The 15,224-nt window shown below is 42.3% G+C and overlaps 1 protein-coding gene across 1 annotated transcript in view; it reads right to left on the bottom strand.

Annotated features, from left to right (window-relative positions):
• The window catches only part of ERICH6B (glutamate rich 6B), a 65,988-nt gene that overhangs the window by 29,415 nt on the left and 21,349 nt on the right, over positions 1-15,224 (bottom strand). The window contains exons 6-8 of the mRNA XM_054586596.1: positions 7,197-7,285; positions 3,204-3,340; positions 676-737 (exon numbers count right to left, since the gene is read on the bottom strand). Of these exons, the coding sequence (XP_054442571.1) occupies positions 676-737; positions 3,204-3,340; positions 7,197-7,285 (288 nt within the window). The remainder of the gene's footprint in view (positions 1-675; positions 738-3,203; positions 3,341-7,196; positions 7,286-15,224) is intronic.

Raw genomic sequence — 15,224 nt, 5'->3', positions numbered from 1 at the left:
GTTTATCCCCCTCATCTGTGACAATCCCAGGATGGGCTCTGTGGGATTCAGAGCTCTATTCCCATCTCAGCTGGCCCCCGACATTATCCCTCAGATCCCAGGAGTGCTGCATTCCCTGTGACGTGCTCTGTCTGCCCCCAACATGGCAGTTGCTGCCTGGGCCTGGACTAACGGTGACTCATGTGGTGCTCCCTGCAGTGGCGCACCCGCTACTTGCCGCCACTCAGCCCAACAATTGGCATATATTAATAGTTGGACCTCAGATGTCTTCAGTATATGGTAAAGGGGTTCTTTCTTTTCCAGAATTTGTTAATAATGACTTTTTGGAGTTTCCCAAATCTAGGTTAGATTTCTTTCTGTGTGGTCCCATAGCATCCCCTTCCCACCCTATCACTTAAGCATTCTGTAGGCCAATTCCCTGATTTCTTGTCACCATTCCTACCCACCTACCCTGCCATCACCAAAGCATAATCCCATTGAGATCCCTGACTCAATCTTATTCTATATTATTCCATATTTTGTCCCTGGCAGCTAGGACCTTACTAGACCAGTAGGTGTTCAAGTGAGAGAGTGAGCATTTCTGCCTCCTATTCAGACATGGCAGGAGGTGAGAGGCCGAGTGAGGCACACAGAGGAGAGCCAGTTATGGATAGCAGATAATAAAGTGGTTCTTACCTTCACGTTTCTTCATAATCCATTGAATTTTCCCCTTGTAGTCTTCAAAATTTGTCTTCAACCTGAAAGGAATGTGAATTATTTTTAAAAGCTGAGATTAAATTCATGTTTATATGTCACGCTACACAATGGAGACAGTGCTAGAACCTGCTAAGTCCCTTTTTGTTACAGGTGGAAATTTGAGCCAATGGCTCTTTCAGATCCAGCTTTTCTTCCAGTCAGAGCTCAGGAATAAAGTGACAGCACAAGGTGTTGACTCGGTGCTTCCCTCTGGGCCTCCAACTGGCGTTCAACCCGGGTACCTGGGCTGACCTCCAATTTTTTTAATGCATTTTAAAAAGATTTTATTTTTATTTATTTTAGAGAGAAGGGAAAGGAAGGAGAAAGAGAAGAAACCATCAATGTGTGGTTGCCTCTCATGTGCTCCCTACTGGGGACCTGGCCTGCAACTCAGGCATGTGCCTTGACTGGGAATCGAACCAGTGACCCTTTGGTTCGCAGGCTAGCACTCAATCTACTGAGCCACATCAGCCAGGGAAACCCCCAAATTTAAAAAAATAAATTTAACAAGGGTTATCTTGGGGACAGGACAGAACTGAAAGGTCCCAATGCAAGGCTGGCTTTATGAGTTAAGCTCAGGCAGCTTGACCTTTTCTATGACCCTTTGTATGTATCCCAGTGAAGGTTACACTTGGAAATAGCTTGGAAAAACAGCATTGTTTGTGACTGGACAGAGCCATTTGAAACCCTTTTTCATTTAGTAGGAAATTTTTCAATAATCCCATTCAGAATGACTCACCATGAAAGCCCAACCAAGACACAGCTTTTTGAAATCCTGAAGCCCTTAATGTCCTCTCATGTCAATATACAAAGCAAGTCATCCTGGCATTTCAATGGCTTGGACTGTTGTTCTTCCAAATTAAGATGGTCTCCAGGGGGAGTTGTGTTTCCTTGTTCTCAGATCAGAGCACATTTAAACGGGAATGTGCCAGAGGGAGTGAGCTTCTCAGCTTAATTAAATCTGAGAAGAAGGCCTTTGACATGACATGTTTTAAGTTTTCAGTTCAGATTTCTTAAAGAGAGCATAATAATTCAACCCCAAGCAACTTCAGAAGCAATATTCTTTGCTGGAAGGGGCTGAACTTGTTCACCTGGCAGAGAGTCAAGGTTTACTATTTGTGCTTTAGAAAAATAATGGAACTTGAGAGTGAGCTCTTCATGGCCCATTTGTACCAAATGTTATTTGTTTTATTTCCTAGCACTTTGAATGGAAAGGAAGCAGTTACCTAACCTACCATTACCTGTGAAGGAATGAGGACAGAGGAGTGAGTGTGGTGATGCCTGTCCCACAGTTCAAGAGAGGGTGCCAAATACATGCAGGAGTGAAAAACTCCAGTGAGGGGTCCAGCCAGAGGCACCCAACGCCCTTTTGGGAAGGTTTTTCCCTTTGGTCCTTTGTCCACCTTACAAGGTGGACAAACAACAGCAGAGACTGTAGGGGTACTGTAAAGATCAGGACACAGTAAGTGCTCAGGAAATATTCGTTGAGTGAAATCAGTTTAGAATGAGACTCAGTAATAGGCTCAGATGGGAAGGAATGGAGCAGGGGGAAATATCATATATGAGGCAGAATGACTTACTGGGATGTTTTCTGGCATTTGCTTTTGCAGCTGTAGAATGATCTGAAAGCTTGGATATCTCCCTCCCTTTTCCTTTCTTAGAGAAACCTCAGGGGTCTCTGGCTCCCAGGATACTGCTGAGCCCAAAGCTGAGGTTGCCGGCAGTCAATCTCTCTTCCTGATTTCTGTGAAAGCCTCAACTCACCTAGGAGATTACGTAGGAAACACCATTCCCCACAGCCTGTTCCTTAGCACCACTGCCAGAGAGTTAGTGATAGACTCCTGGGAAGCCTCAAAACACATCTTGCTCATTAAGGTTTTTGACAGCTGGATGAATGCAAATGTAGCACAGAGTGGATGTACAAATGGGGTTTTGGAACATTTTGTGACTGGGGTCATGCTAACTAGAAAGGCTTGGTGCGAGCCACAGCCTGCAAGAACCTTATCATTCTCTACTCCAAATAGGGGCTCTGGCCATGACTCCTAGGTCAGTGAAGCTGAAGGCTTTCCTGTCCAGGAAGGATGAAAAAGCATTAGCTTAGCCTAGGCTAAGGCCAGGGAATTTCTTGAGCAGCTTCCTGGGATCTTGATTCCCTCCCTGGCTGCTCTCTCAAAAGGCCCAGGGTTCTAAGTCCTGCTCCCCAGGCCTGTTCAAGTTTGTGGTCCCTTCAAGACTTGCCCTGGATTTCCAACCTCTGTCATTGCCTGCCTTTGATCCTATCCTGGGATCTCCGATGCTTGTAGGTTTTCTCGCCCCTGTGCCTGGCTTGTGCCTACTCTTTGTCTCTGGCCGCCTGCCTGGCCCTGGCCTTGCCTTTTTCTCTGGTGGCCCAATTTACATTTTCCCTGCTGCTACCTCTGACCTACCTCTACCCACTGACCAATAGCACAATCTCTCTAGTCACTTACAGAATTCCCAGCTTCCTTCTGGTTTCGCTCTCCAGATGGCCAGTCAGGGGAATGTCAATATCCTCTTCCAGTTCATTGCGAGCCGCCCTTGCTTTGATCATGGTCCTAAATACTGAGTGATATGAACTCTTAAAAAGCTACAAAAGGATCACAGAATAAGATATCCAGAAAATGGTAATTACAGATTTACTAATTAATCACTTTCCTGACTCCCAAAGGTGCCAGGTGAGATTTCAACATATTATTCAAGAGCCACAAATAGTGGGAACAGTAGGGTGGCTAGCAAGATTTGCCTTTAAAGAATATTTCCATTATTATCATACCCTCTTCCCAATTTCCTCAAGATTTTTTTTTTTAACTACAGCATACCAAAAAATCTTTTGAGAGCATAAAATTGTGCTCTTTTCCAAAATGTAGAGATGGTTGTAGAAAGTAAAAATGCTTCCATGCTTTAAGAGCTTAACAGACTTTCTGAGTTCCTGGAATGGCCAGCCTCCTGGCGGTCACTCATTTATTCAGTGTGAAGAATGACTATGCTCAGGACAGCAGTGCAGCACCTGCATGAATTCTTTTTTGGCTGGTACAGCCTAGTGGCTTTAATTTCCTGTGTGAGACCTCTAAGACAACTCCATTTTTAAAGATTCTTCCAAAGTAATGACATTGCAAGCTCAATTTTTTATTTTATAAAGTTGATTGTTCTAGTCCAAGTCCATGATGCTAACCACGACTGACCCATAGGTGGATCCTCCCCAGAGTTTCTTTTTTTGGGTCCCTTTCAATAGAAGATGGAAGTTGGCTTGCTATTGAGGAAACCCATGGGTCTGTCATGTTTCCCTGCATACCTACAAGCTGAGGTTGTCATCATTGTTGTTCAACATGTGATAATCTATTGCATACCATTAATGTATTGGTTTTTAATAGCCAGCTGAAGACCAACATATTTAGAGTTGCATGTAACCTAGGACAGATATAAGAAGAAACTGTGTTTGGCTAGCTTTTCTAGGTTGTGGAGAAAATAGGGATGTCTCAGGTCTAGCTTACTTGGTTCCCAGCCTCTTCCCTGCTTCTTCGCCCATTGCTGATGTTAAATTAATTAAACAAAGAGGTTATTATGCTAGGGTAACTCTAAGGCTGTGGTGGCCTACTTAAATCTAAGCCTGTCAATGCCTCAATGTTACAAAATCAAAACCTAAGGACAACAAATCACAAGCAGCCAGCTTTTGATTTGATGATGACCAGTTCCAATCGATTCATGTTCAAATAAACTCTTAAAATGTTTAATATACCTCAGTTTATCTTTTAACACTGGAATCAGTGTTTCAGGCCAGGCTGAGTTAAGGTCTGTGATGTCTTGTCTCAAAATTCCTCATTATTGACAATCCCGTTCTTGGGTTTCCTATTTGCCTAGGGCAGTGATGTCTCACCATCCTCTTTGGATTCTGTTTTGTTCTGCAGAAAATGCAGTGCCTACTGTAGTCCACCAGACAACAGACCCACTGTGTAGGCTGAGTTGAAGTTCCTGTCCCATCTAGGCTGTGCCACTCCACTTGATTTAGCCAGCACATACAACACCTTATGAGGTTGGCCTCATTTGCTTCCCCAAACTATGGAGTAGAACTATCCTCATTGTCATAGTACATATATTGAGCCTCACGGCCAGAGACTCCTCCTAGGTGAATCTCTGGTTCTTGTACCGAAAAGAGTTTGCATAGCAGAGTTTGTGATGCATGGGTTTATAACAGAAATAAAACAAGCAAAATGAACTAAAAAGAACAAAGGAATTGAATTGTCCCAATAACCTAAATATCGCTTGAGAGCTCCAGTCCAAATGGAAGGACTTGACTTCCCATTCCCTAGTTTGTATCCCAGTGGTTTTTGGTATTTCCCCCAAAGGTGCCGGAGAAGTCTTTCAGCTGTAGGTAGCCTGTGGCATTCATTCCATTTGTCCTGTCCTGTTCTGGCCCCACTTGTCCACATCTGCTGCTGATGACCTAGCTTGGAGAAGTACTGCGTTGCTTAGCTGTGCAGCCGTCTATCACGAGAATGCCAGTATCTGGGACATGAGTGCTGTATTCTTCTAAGCTCCTGCTCTTTGGGGGCAGAATGGTACAGACAGCAAGGGGGATGTATCTATGCATACTTTGTCCACAGGTCAAAGCCCCTGAGATGACAAGGCAAGGTGCTTGCGATTGGAGCTTGCCTGCACAGCCCACCTGTCCCAGGGACCATCCTCAAGTGTCATGCTTATCCAGAAGCTTGCACAGCTGCATGGGAAATGTCTCACTTCTGTCTGTGACCACAGCTCTGACCAATACAGGAAAACCTCAGCTGACAGGCACGCTAAAGGTTTCTGAATAATTCAAGTTTCTAATTAAAACAATTCCTTTAAATTTCAACTCTTGCTAAAAAATCTCTCTAAAATGCCCGAGTTTACTTTCCTATCTTAGTAAATCCAGTGCAGTGAATCTAAGCTCAAGCAATCTTTTTTCTTCCTTGGGTGTGGTATTTCGTTATTTGAAAAGCAATTCTTACTAATATACAAGGAGGGGCAAAAGCAGGTTTACAGAAACACAGTTTATTTTGTTATTATTATTTATTAATTATTGTATTATTTTCTATATAAACAAAAGTAAACATACACCTGCCACACCCTGCAATATGTATAGATGCAAGTGTGGAAAGTAAGGAATTTAGGGCTAAATATGAGCTGAGACCAGAAAATTTCCCAATTAAAAAAAAAGACAAAAAAAATACATAGTGGGGTGTTTTTTTGCCTTTTTTTTTTTTTGTTAAGGTTAGAAAAATATATCTGCTTTATATTGAGTTCAGGGATACACGATTTCTGTCTTATGATTGTAGTTAGTACCTACAGACCTGAGAAAGTTTCTTAGCCATAGTAGGGAGGATGCATAATAATGCTTCCACCTGGATCAACATGTGTTGTAAGTCTTAGCGGTCTGACACAGGAAATTAGAGCCACTAGGCTGTACCAGCAGGAAAAGAATTCATGCAGTAAAGACAACACCACACACCACAGATGTGAGGTTTATTCAGACTATTGTGACTTCCCATCTCATCTCTGATTACTGGTACAGCTGGAGAAAGGATATCTCTCCAGGGACAGTTCTGGGCCCCTCGAAAGGGTGGTATTAGCAGGACTGCAGATCTGGGGAGATGGTTCATTGCTACTTGTTGTGGTGTTTGCTTGTAGAGGCAGTTGTGTGAAGTTTCTATGTTGCTAGGCTGCCTCATTCCTGGTCCTTTGCTTAGAGATAACTGGCTTTTCTTGGTGGTTTTGTTGTTTGTGCTTGTTGGGGTTTCTGGGTTGCTGTCTTTTCTAGCATTCAGTCAGGGACATAAGGAGCAAAAAGAAAACTCAGGAAACTCACTGCCGTGTTGTTCATTAAGTCTCCAGGTCCCTAGCTGGTCTGCCTTCTTTTCTCTGCCTTTCAGAAGTTTCTTATGTTTGTTTTATATATAATGTCTAGCATTTGAAGCTATACTTAGAGGGAAAAGTATATCTAGTTCATCTTTCCAGAATCTAACTTCATTTTGACATGAGGTTTCACACAGAATGATTTTCCCTGATATCTCGATACTTGCATGTTTTGTTTTGGGCTTTCTTGTTTTCAAAAGCAATCTTGAGGGTGTTTGTTCATATTGCCAGCAGGGTGCTCCAAAACCAGGGCCTTGGAGTCCCACATTTGCCTTTCTATGACTCTCTTTGATTGAATGGGTGTCATTTAAACTTATGTCTGCCATAAGAAAAGCTCATTTGGGCTGTGCTAACAACAGAGTGAAGCTATGAATTCCATAGCTCACAAGAAAGTTACCAGCTGGTCTCGGGCCACCTGTCCCAACATTTGAAGCAAGGTGGTCTTGAGTTTTTAAAAAAATCTTTCCTTTTTATTGACTTTATTGGGATGCCACTGGTTAACAAAATTATACAGGTTTCAGGTGTACAATTTAGTCTCAGGTTTTTATCTAACTTACATTGTCATTGAAGTCTTCGACTTCCAGTGTGTCTATGGGCTCATTTAAAATATCACCCCAAAAGTTCCTTTGAGAGACAGACTTCATGGCTTTCAATTTTGGAAGACACAGGAAAAGGAAAAGCATTTGTAAAAGGAACCAAAACCAAAATGAAAAAGGAAATAGGTTTATAGCACTTACTCTTGTCCTTTTAAATAAAAATGCATATATTATCTATAAGAGTTTAAATAAATTCATCAAATTTCCTAATCTTCAACTGGAGGATATTAATAAAATGGGAAGAAAAGGGTATGTTTCAGTGGGTGACTTAAGAAAGCTAGTGTGTGTTCTTGGTGGCTGGTGGAGATTCATCTGACGAAGTGACATTTGAGTGAGTCCTGAATGAAGCAAGGGGGCAAGTGGGTAAGATAGCTGGGGAAGAGCATTGCTGCCAGGAGGCGAGGAGGTGCAAATGCCCTCCGGTGAGAATGAGTGGGAGCGTGGTTGATGTATTTGACAAACTGCAGCAGAGTGAGTGTGGAGGAGGGCGGCAGGAGGGGAGACGGGGGCGGGGCAGGGCCAGCTCACCCAGGACCTTGTAGGCTGCGGGAAGAACTTTAGATTTTGTTCTCAGAGAGATTTATTCTGAGTGTAATTTTCTCTTGGAAATCGTGAGAAATATTCCTACATCCTGTCAGTTTTTTCAAAAATTGCCTATTTCTGGAATTGTATATGTTCATAATTGCAAATTAAAGGTAAAGGGCAAATTCCCAAGCCATTGAGCTATAAAGAAGTCTACTGGACATCATGAATACCTTTGTTCTCAAAGTTAGCCACCGCCTGGTCACCCTCTGGGCCAGAAAAGGGGCTTAAAGCCTCCATTGTCGAAGGGGTGGAAATTGAATCAAGGAATTGATAATTATCCGCTGCTCCTAGGACAGTGTGGATCCTGAGGCAGCTGCAAGGAAGAGCTCTCACGCAATAATTGGGCCCCTGGGGAAATTACAAGGGCCTGTCCTCTGAGCTTCAGAGTGACACTAGCCACTTCAAGCTGGGCCGTCCAGAGAGGCCTGAACATCCACCAAGTTGGCATGGGGCTGACTTATTTTGTCTGATTTTGTGTCACTATTATGTCTTTGGGGGTGGAGAAGGGACATTCTTTGTGATCTCCACACATATTTTTATAATATTTGCACTTCTTCCCAATTTTGGTTCAGTAATAAAAACTGACTCTTTTGGACTCCTGGTGGGACGGAGAATTCCACTCAGCTGGACCTGCCTGTATCCACACCAGGCTCAGGGGCCTTTCTGCCTGCAGTCCTCCTACCCAGCTTTGGTTTATTCCTGGTAGAAAACTGCCCCATCTGCAGTGCACCCCAGGCTATGAGGATCCCCCCAGCAGCTCTTTCCTGTAGATCCCCCAGGCACACTCCATTCCACTGCAGTACTGATAACTGGCCAAGGCAAGGGTCCCTGACAGCTTGTATCCAAGAACACTGTCTGAGAGAAGTTTTAAAAACCATTCATGAAAAACCAACAAGAATCCATGGGAATTCAAGCAGGCACTCAGGAAGCTCCTTTTGGTTGCATTGCTGTCATAGGAGAGGAAAGCTGAAGGACGTGGAGAGATGGCGTGGCCCTGCCTGCAGGTCTATGGACATGTGCTGCCTGAGACTGAGAACAGGAGTCTGGCTCTAGCCCTGAGAGTTTAGCAAATTTCCGCCATTTGTGACTGCCCTATTTTAACTGGCATTATTGAATTATAGTTAACTTGAGGGGGAAAAAAGTAGGCGTTTATCAAGGGACGACGGTGACTGCTAGGGAAGAAGGTGAATTAGCAGTCTGGAATACTGAACAGAAAGTTCGAAAGTGTCTGATTCAACGTAATAATTAACTTTATTAACATCGATGGGCACTGTCTGCCTGTCAAGATAAGTACAGTAAACACATAGTAATGCAGGCATAACTGGGTCTGAATGAGAAGGAAAAGCTTTACTCCTAATTAATTTTCCCTTTCGGGATTTCCATCAACCTCTATCTTTGTTGGAGTGAGAGAATTATCTTCTTGGGAAATGGCTCTATGGGAGGATTGGTGAGGTGGAGACAGGGAGTATCAGAGAGTACCTTTGGATACTTGAAGGAATCAATTTAAAATCATCTTGTAAATGGTTAGGGAGACCAGGGTGGAGATCACATATTTTGGGATAAGAAACTTCCATGATCTTTACCAGTTTGAAGCCTGTAGCTTAGGCCCAATAAATATTGATTCTTCTCCCTTTGTTCATATTTCATCTTGCCCACTAGAATTTAAGTTCTGAGAGGGTATGATGGGTTTTTCCATCTTTATATCCTGCTCAGTATATGGTAGGTATACAGTATACAGTAAATGTCAGTAGGTATACAGTAAATGTCACGGAATGAACCATTATCTTCCTAACCCCACTGGTAAATATTATTTCCTCCCCTTTCAAAATTCAGCTTTAATTCAAATTTAAAAGCACTTTACCCTTTGGCTCAGTTTCTTACCTGACCCTTCAGCCTTGACACCAAGCTCTAGAAATAATGCCTTGGCCACTGGCCTTAATTAGGCTGCCCTAGTCTAAAATGGTCAAAAGACTTTTATGGTATCATGGCTTATATTTAAGTCTTTTATCCATTTTTTTTTATTCTGGCCTATGATGTAAGTTGGTGGTCTAATTTCATCTTTTTGCATGTACACATCCAGTTTTCCCAACACCATTTATTGAAGAGACTATTTTTACTCCACTGTATGCTCATGTTCCCTCAGCCAAATATTTATTGCCCATAGAGACATAGATTTATTTCTGGGCTCCCTATTCTGTTCCATTGATCTATATGTCTGTTCTTAGGCCAGTACCAAACTGTTTTGATTACAGTGGCCTTGGAGTATAGTTTTATATCAGGTATTGTGATCCCTTCAAATTTATTCTTCTTTCTCAAGATTGCTGAGGCTATTCTGGGTCTTTTTTGGTTCCATATACATTTTTGGAATATTTGTTCTAGATCAGTGAAATATGCCATTGGTATTTTAAAAGGGATCGCATGATACCATAAAAGTCCTAGAAGAAAACATAGGCAGTAAAATTTCAGATATCCCACATTGCAGTATTTTTGCTGATATATCTCCTGAGGCAAGGGAAAAAAAGGAAAAAATAAACAAATGGGACTACATCAAATTAAAAAGCTTTTGCATGGTTGAAGAAACCATCATCAAAATGAAAAGGGAACTGACTGTATGGGAGAACATATTTGCCAATAATACATCGGACAAGGGTTTAATCTCCAAAATATATAAAGAAGTAATATGCCTGAATACCAGGAAGACAAACAATCCAATTAAAAAATGGGCAAAGGACCTGAATAGACATTTCTCCAAGGAAGACATACAGATGGCCCATAGACATATGAAAAGATGCTCAACATCACTAGCCATCAGAGAGATGCAAATTAAAACCACAATGAGATACTTCCTCACACCTGTCAGAATGGCTGTCATTAATAAATCAACAAACAGGTGCTGGTGAGGATGTGGAGAAAAGGGAACCCTAGTGCATTGTTTGTGAGAATGCAGACTGGTGCAGCCATTGTGGAAAACAGTATGGATTTTCCTCTAAAGACTAAAAGTGGAACTGTCTTTTGATCCAGCAATTCCACTGCTGGGAATATACTCTAAAAATCACAAACTCAAAATAACTTATGCACCCTTATGTTCATAGCAGTGCTATCTACAATAGCCAGGTGCTGGAAACAGCCTAAGTGCCCTTTTAGTGGATGAATGGATCAGAAAACTGTGGTACATTTACATAGTGGAATACTATGCAGGAGAAAGAAGGAACTCCTTCCTACCTTTTGTGACAGCATGGATGGAACTGGAGAATATTTTGCTAAGTGAAATAAGCCAGTCAGTGAAAGACAAATACCATATGATCTCCCTTACAGAGGAATCTAATGAACAAAATAAACTAATGAGCAAAACAGAACCAGAGACATAGAAACATAGAACACAGGTTGACAGCAGCCAGGTGGGGTGAGGAGGATAATGGTGTAAATAAGGGGGTGGACTAGTCAAAGAACATGTATAAATGGCACATGTACATGGGCAACAGTGTGGGGATTGGCTGTGGGAGCAGGGGGTGGGCTGGGCTGGGAAGAGAAGGGCAAAGGGGGAAAATTGGGACAGCTGTAATAGAATAACAGTATGTTTAAAAAAATGGTCAAAAGAGGACTCTCTTTGGCTGGGGGCTTGATAATTCTGTGTTTCTTACCTCCTCGTGGATAGATTGTAACTTTTGAAAGTCATTTAAAGTCATCATCAAATTATAAAATTATAATGATACCTTCTGAATCTGACTTCAAGGTGGGTAGTATTGTTGTTGAGCCTTCTTGGTCTGTTTTCTGTTTCAATTTTGAAGGTGCTGTTAAAAGACAGAAGAGGGTGGCCATTAATTATTTTAACCTTACACTTTCTGACAGGTTCATATTGGACAGTCAGGGTCTGAGGTTCTTCTTGACACCCAAGGCTGATTAATGGAGGGGAAAAGCGGGCTGGAGGGGACTGCTGGTAGACACTGGGCGCTCCCTCTATCTCTCCTCCTCTTCCCTAGGACTGCAATGAACTAGTAGTCAGGAAATGTAGCCCCTCTGTGGCCTTCTCCTCTGGTCACCATGGGGCCAGTTAGGTTCCCAAGATAGATAGCATGACTGAAGTTGAGGGGGGCTCTTTGGAGATATTCTTTCTTCTGCAGGAGGAATAGCTTTAGGACCATAGAGCCAAGTGGTTCCAAGACCATGTAGATAAATAATGGGGTATAGCTGTCACTGTAGGAAGTAGGTGGTTCTGCTGTTCTTGCTCCCCAAGAGATACATAATGGCGGCTGGCTGGGGAACATGGGGACTGTCTAGTATAGATCCATGAAGATATGCAATAGGAGGCTACTGTATTTTTTTGAGAACTTTTGTAAGTTCTTGGTGATGCTCTCTTTGTGTCTTCTGAAATTTTGTTGTCTTCACTCCTTTTTGCCTGTCTCATCCCCACCTCCCCCTCTTCCTAAACATATATGTGCACATATGTGCATGTATACATGTGTACAGGTGTGCATGCACACACTCTAGGTTCCATGCTTAATAGGAGAGAAGAGCAGGCCCAAGAGGAAAAAGCAGAGGCAAAGTGCTCCATCTGCTCATGGGAGTTTCAGGTTTTGACCTGGCCTGCCATGCCTGGACACCTCCACGGGTGTGCATTGTCATTGACTGCTAGTTCCCCCACCGAGGCCAAGCCCTCTACAAAGGAGGTCTCCAACTTTTAAGAAAACTCATTTCATTGTGGCGTGGCTCTCACTGTCAGAATTTTTTTCCTTAACATATTTCCCGGAAGCTAGTGCTATGCTAACCCTTCGATACAGATGGAGAGGTCAGGTCTTGGTTTTCTACGGGATTGTCAGGTATTTGCAGGCAGGCATGCTATCTCAGAGACACGTGTCTTTCAGACTTAATACATCCTTTGCTTTAACAGTTCTTTGTATGTCATAGTCTCCTGGTCTTCTGTAACAACACCTTCTCCTCCAAATCCCACCAGTCTGCTTCTTTCCCTCATAATGTGTGATAGTTCTTAGATGGACCAACTGTCCTTAGGCTGAGCCTCAGTGCAAACTAGAGTAGGACTAATCCCTCTGTATAGAATTTTTTAATTATATTTGCTTATATTAACTTTTCTGGCTCTCATATCAGTCATGCCATTGACTCACTGAGCTTATGGTTGACTAAAGCATTTACAATAAACAGGGCTTCCCTACATTGTATCTCTCCATCTTGTTGTTTTTGTGGGCCTAAAAGCAGCAACTAATTTAAATACTTCGGGTCCCATGTTTCTGCTTGTTAATATCTTTTAGAATCTGATTACATTATTCCCATCACCCAACAGCTTCAGGTCATCTACCAACACAAATCTCCATCCTATGTCTGTATCCAAGTCTATGATAAAATGTGCTGGACAGAGCTCTGTGGCTCCCCATTGGAAACTGGGTTGCCTCTGATGCTTAAACAGTATCTCTGGGTGGTCATTCAACATCTATCACTCCATCATTTTACATTAGCAACCACCTGATATTTCTCTCTCTTGTCCACAGGAACAACAGGAAGGCTTTGAAAATGAAACACACTGTGGAATTTGGGTCTACTGGATTACCACCATTTCCTGACATAATAACGGTCAAAAAGTGATCTAAAAGCCAATATTACTTGCTTTGTTCTCATTAATTCTAGGCAGGCTTCTTGTGGTCATTTTGCTCTCAGTGTTTGCCCAAGATTGGTTATAGACTCATTTCCCCAATTTTTCACAATTCCTTAAAAGCCATAAACATGATTAAGCTAGTTTTCTCTCTATACATATCCTGGGTGCATTTTATCTAGGTCAGAACACAGCAGCGTCTTCTGATCTTTTCACTAAGCTTTGCTTTCTGCTATTTCTTGCCTAATTTTATTGTATCCTTTTCAATATGAAGATCATTTTCCTTCATCATGAAGTCAAAATTAAACAGCAATTGAAGGACATGACTTTTCTCTGAGTCATTCCTCAACATTGCACTAAATGGTGACCCCTTCTGCCTTGTTCTTCTTTTTGCCCCAATCGTATTTTAAAAGGGCCCCTTCTTCAGTTACTGCCTGCAGTATTATTGTTGTTGTTATTGTTATTGTTACTACTACTACTACTACTACTATTTTTGGTAAGAATCATGGGCAATCAGCTCTCCTGACACTCTTCAAGTTTGAGCCATTTCCCTACATTTATTGTAGGTAACATTCTCTTTAATCTCTGCATATGATTTTTCAAAATCCGAGTCCACTGAGGGGAACTTTCATAAATGCCAGTTTGTACTTTTCGGAGCTTTCTAGCCCTACTCTCCATCTGGTCAAGTGGCTTAAAGTAAATTATTCCACTGATAGCACTTCCCCTCTTTCTATTTACCCTCATCCACATTTTCCTAGACATAGTCCTCTTCCTAGTAAGACTGTTTTTTTGGATATGATATACCCTTCTCATCACCATATCTGCTCTGAATCAGATGAGGATTCAGCAACAATTTCACAAGTATTTAACAAATATTTGTAAGTGTTCACTACATGCCAGGCACTACGTCTTGAGGATTTCTGTAAGCATAGATATAATGCTCTATGTCAGAACTTTTGGTACACTGTTTTATGACCCTGCTGCATCCCTGGATAGGTGGACACTGGAGGCCATAAATAGCCTTTCTGGTCCTCCTTCAGAGTGCTTCCTCACATGGGTCACAAGGCATTTCTGGTACCTTTAGTAATTCTTCCATGTCAGATCTGACATTCTCTGTAGCAAGGTTTCAAGGATTTATCTGGGTGTTTTTCATCCACATTCAATTCAAAGTTGAATTTGTTGAGGAGGACTTTGCCATTTTTGTAAAATGCCATTTCTGGCCCACTAGGGTTGAAAAATCCCATAATAAAAAATGTTTTAAAATAGGAAACATGCACCCATTATATTCATCCTGCACTTGTGGTCTGTGGTTCTTTAACAGTCCAGCACCTGAGAATCCCCTGGAGATCTTGTTAAGAATGAAAGCAGGGATCTTGATAAAGGCTGGGGATGTGCACCTTTACAGGCATCCAGTGGTGGGGACACACAGTCTTGGCCTCATGGATCAGCAGTGTTGGTGCCGGCTGTCGCCTGTGCTTGCCCCTGCTAGCCTTTGGCCTCACACCACCAGGACTTGGATTTCTTCTGTCTTGATTGTCTGTGTTTCTCCAACGGGTGGGTGGGTGGCTTCAGCCATGGGCTGCAAGTAGATTCTTTTTTGCATCAGCCACAGGGAGTATTCTTAGTGTTCCGTGCTCCAACTGCAGAGGGACTGGTTTTCTTTCATGGCATGGGTCTGTCTTCATTATCCACAGACTGTTTGAACTAAGTTACTTTCCTTATTTCTTCTTGACACAATTTTGAGAATTTCTAGCTTCCTGGAGCTCCATGTTTTCTGGTTTCCACTTGCACACTTCCATCGC

The sequence above is a fragment of the Pteronotus mesoamericanus genome, unplaced genomic scaffold (assembly GCF_021234165.1).
Source record: "Pteronotus mesoamericanus isolate MK-2021 breed Mesoamerican mustached bat unplaced genomic scaffold, CSHL_Meso_final contig_94, whole genome shotgun sequence".
NCBI classification, from domain to species: domain Eukaryota; kingdom Metazoa; phylum Chordata; class Mammalia; order Chiroptera; family Mormoopidae; genus Pteronotus; species Pteronotus mesoamericanus.
The sequence above is the reverse complement of the archived record's forward strand: the minus strand, read 5'-3'. Positions and strand labels throughout refer to the sequence as shown.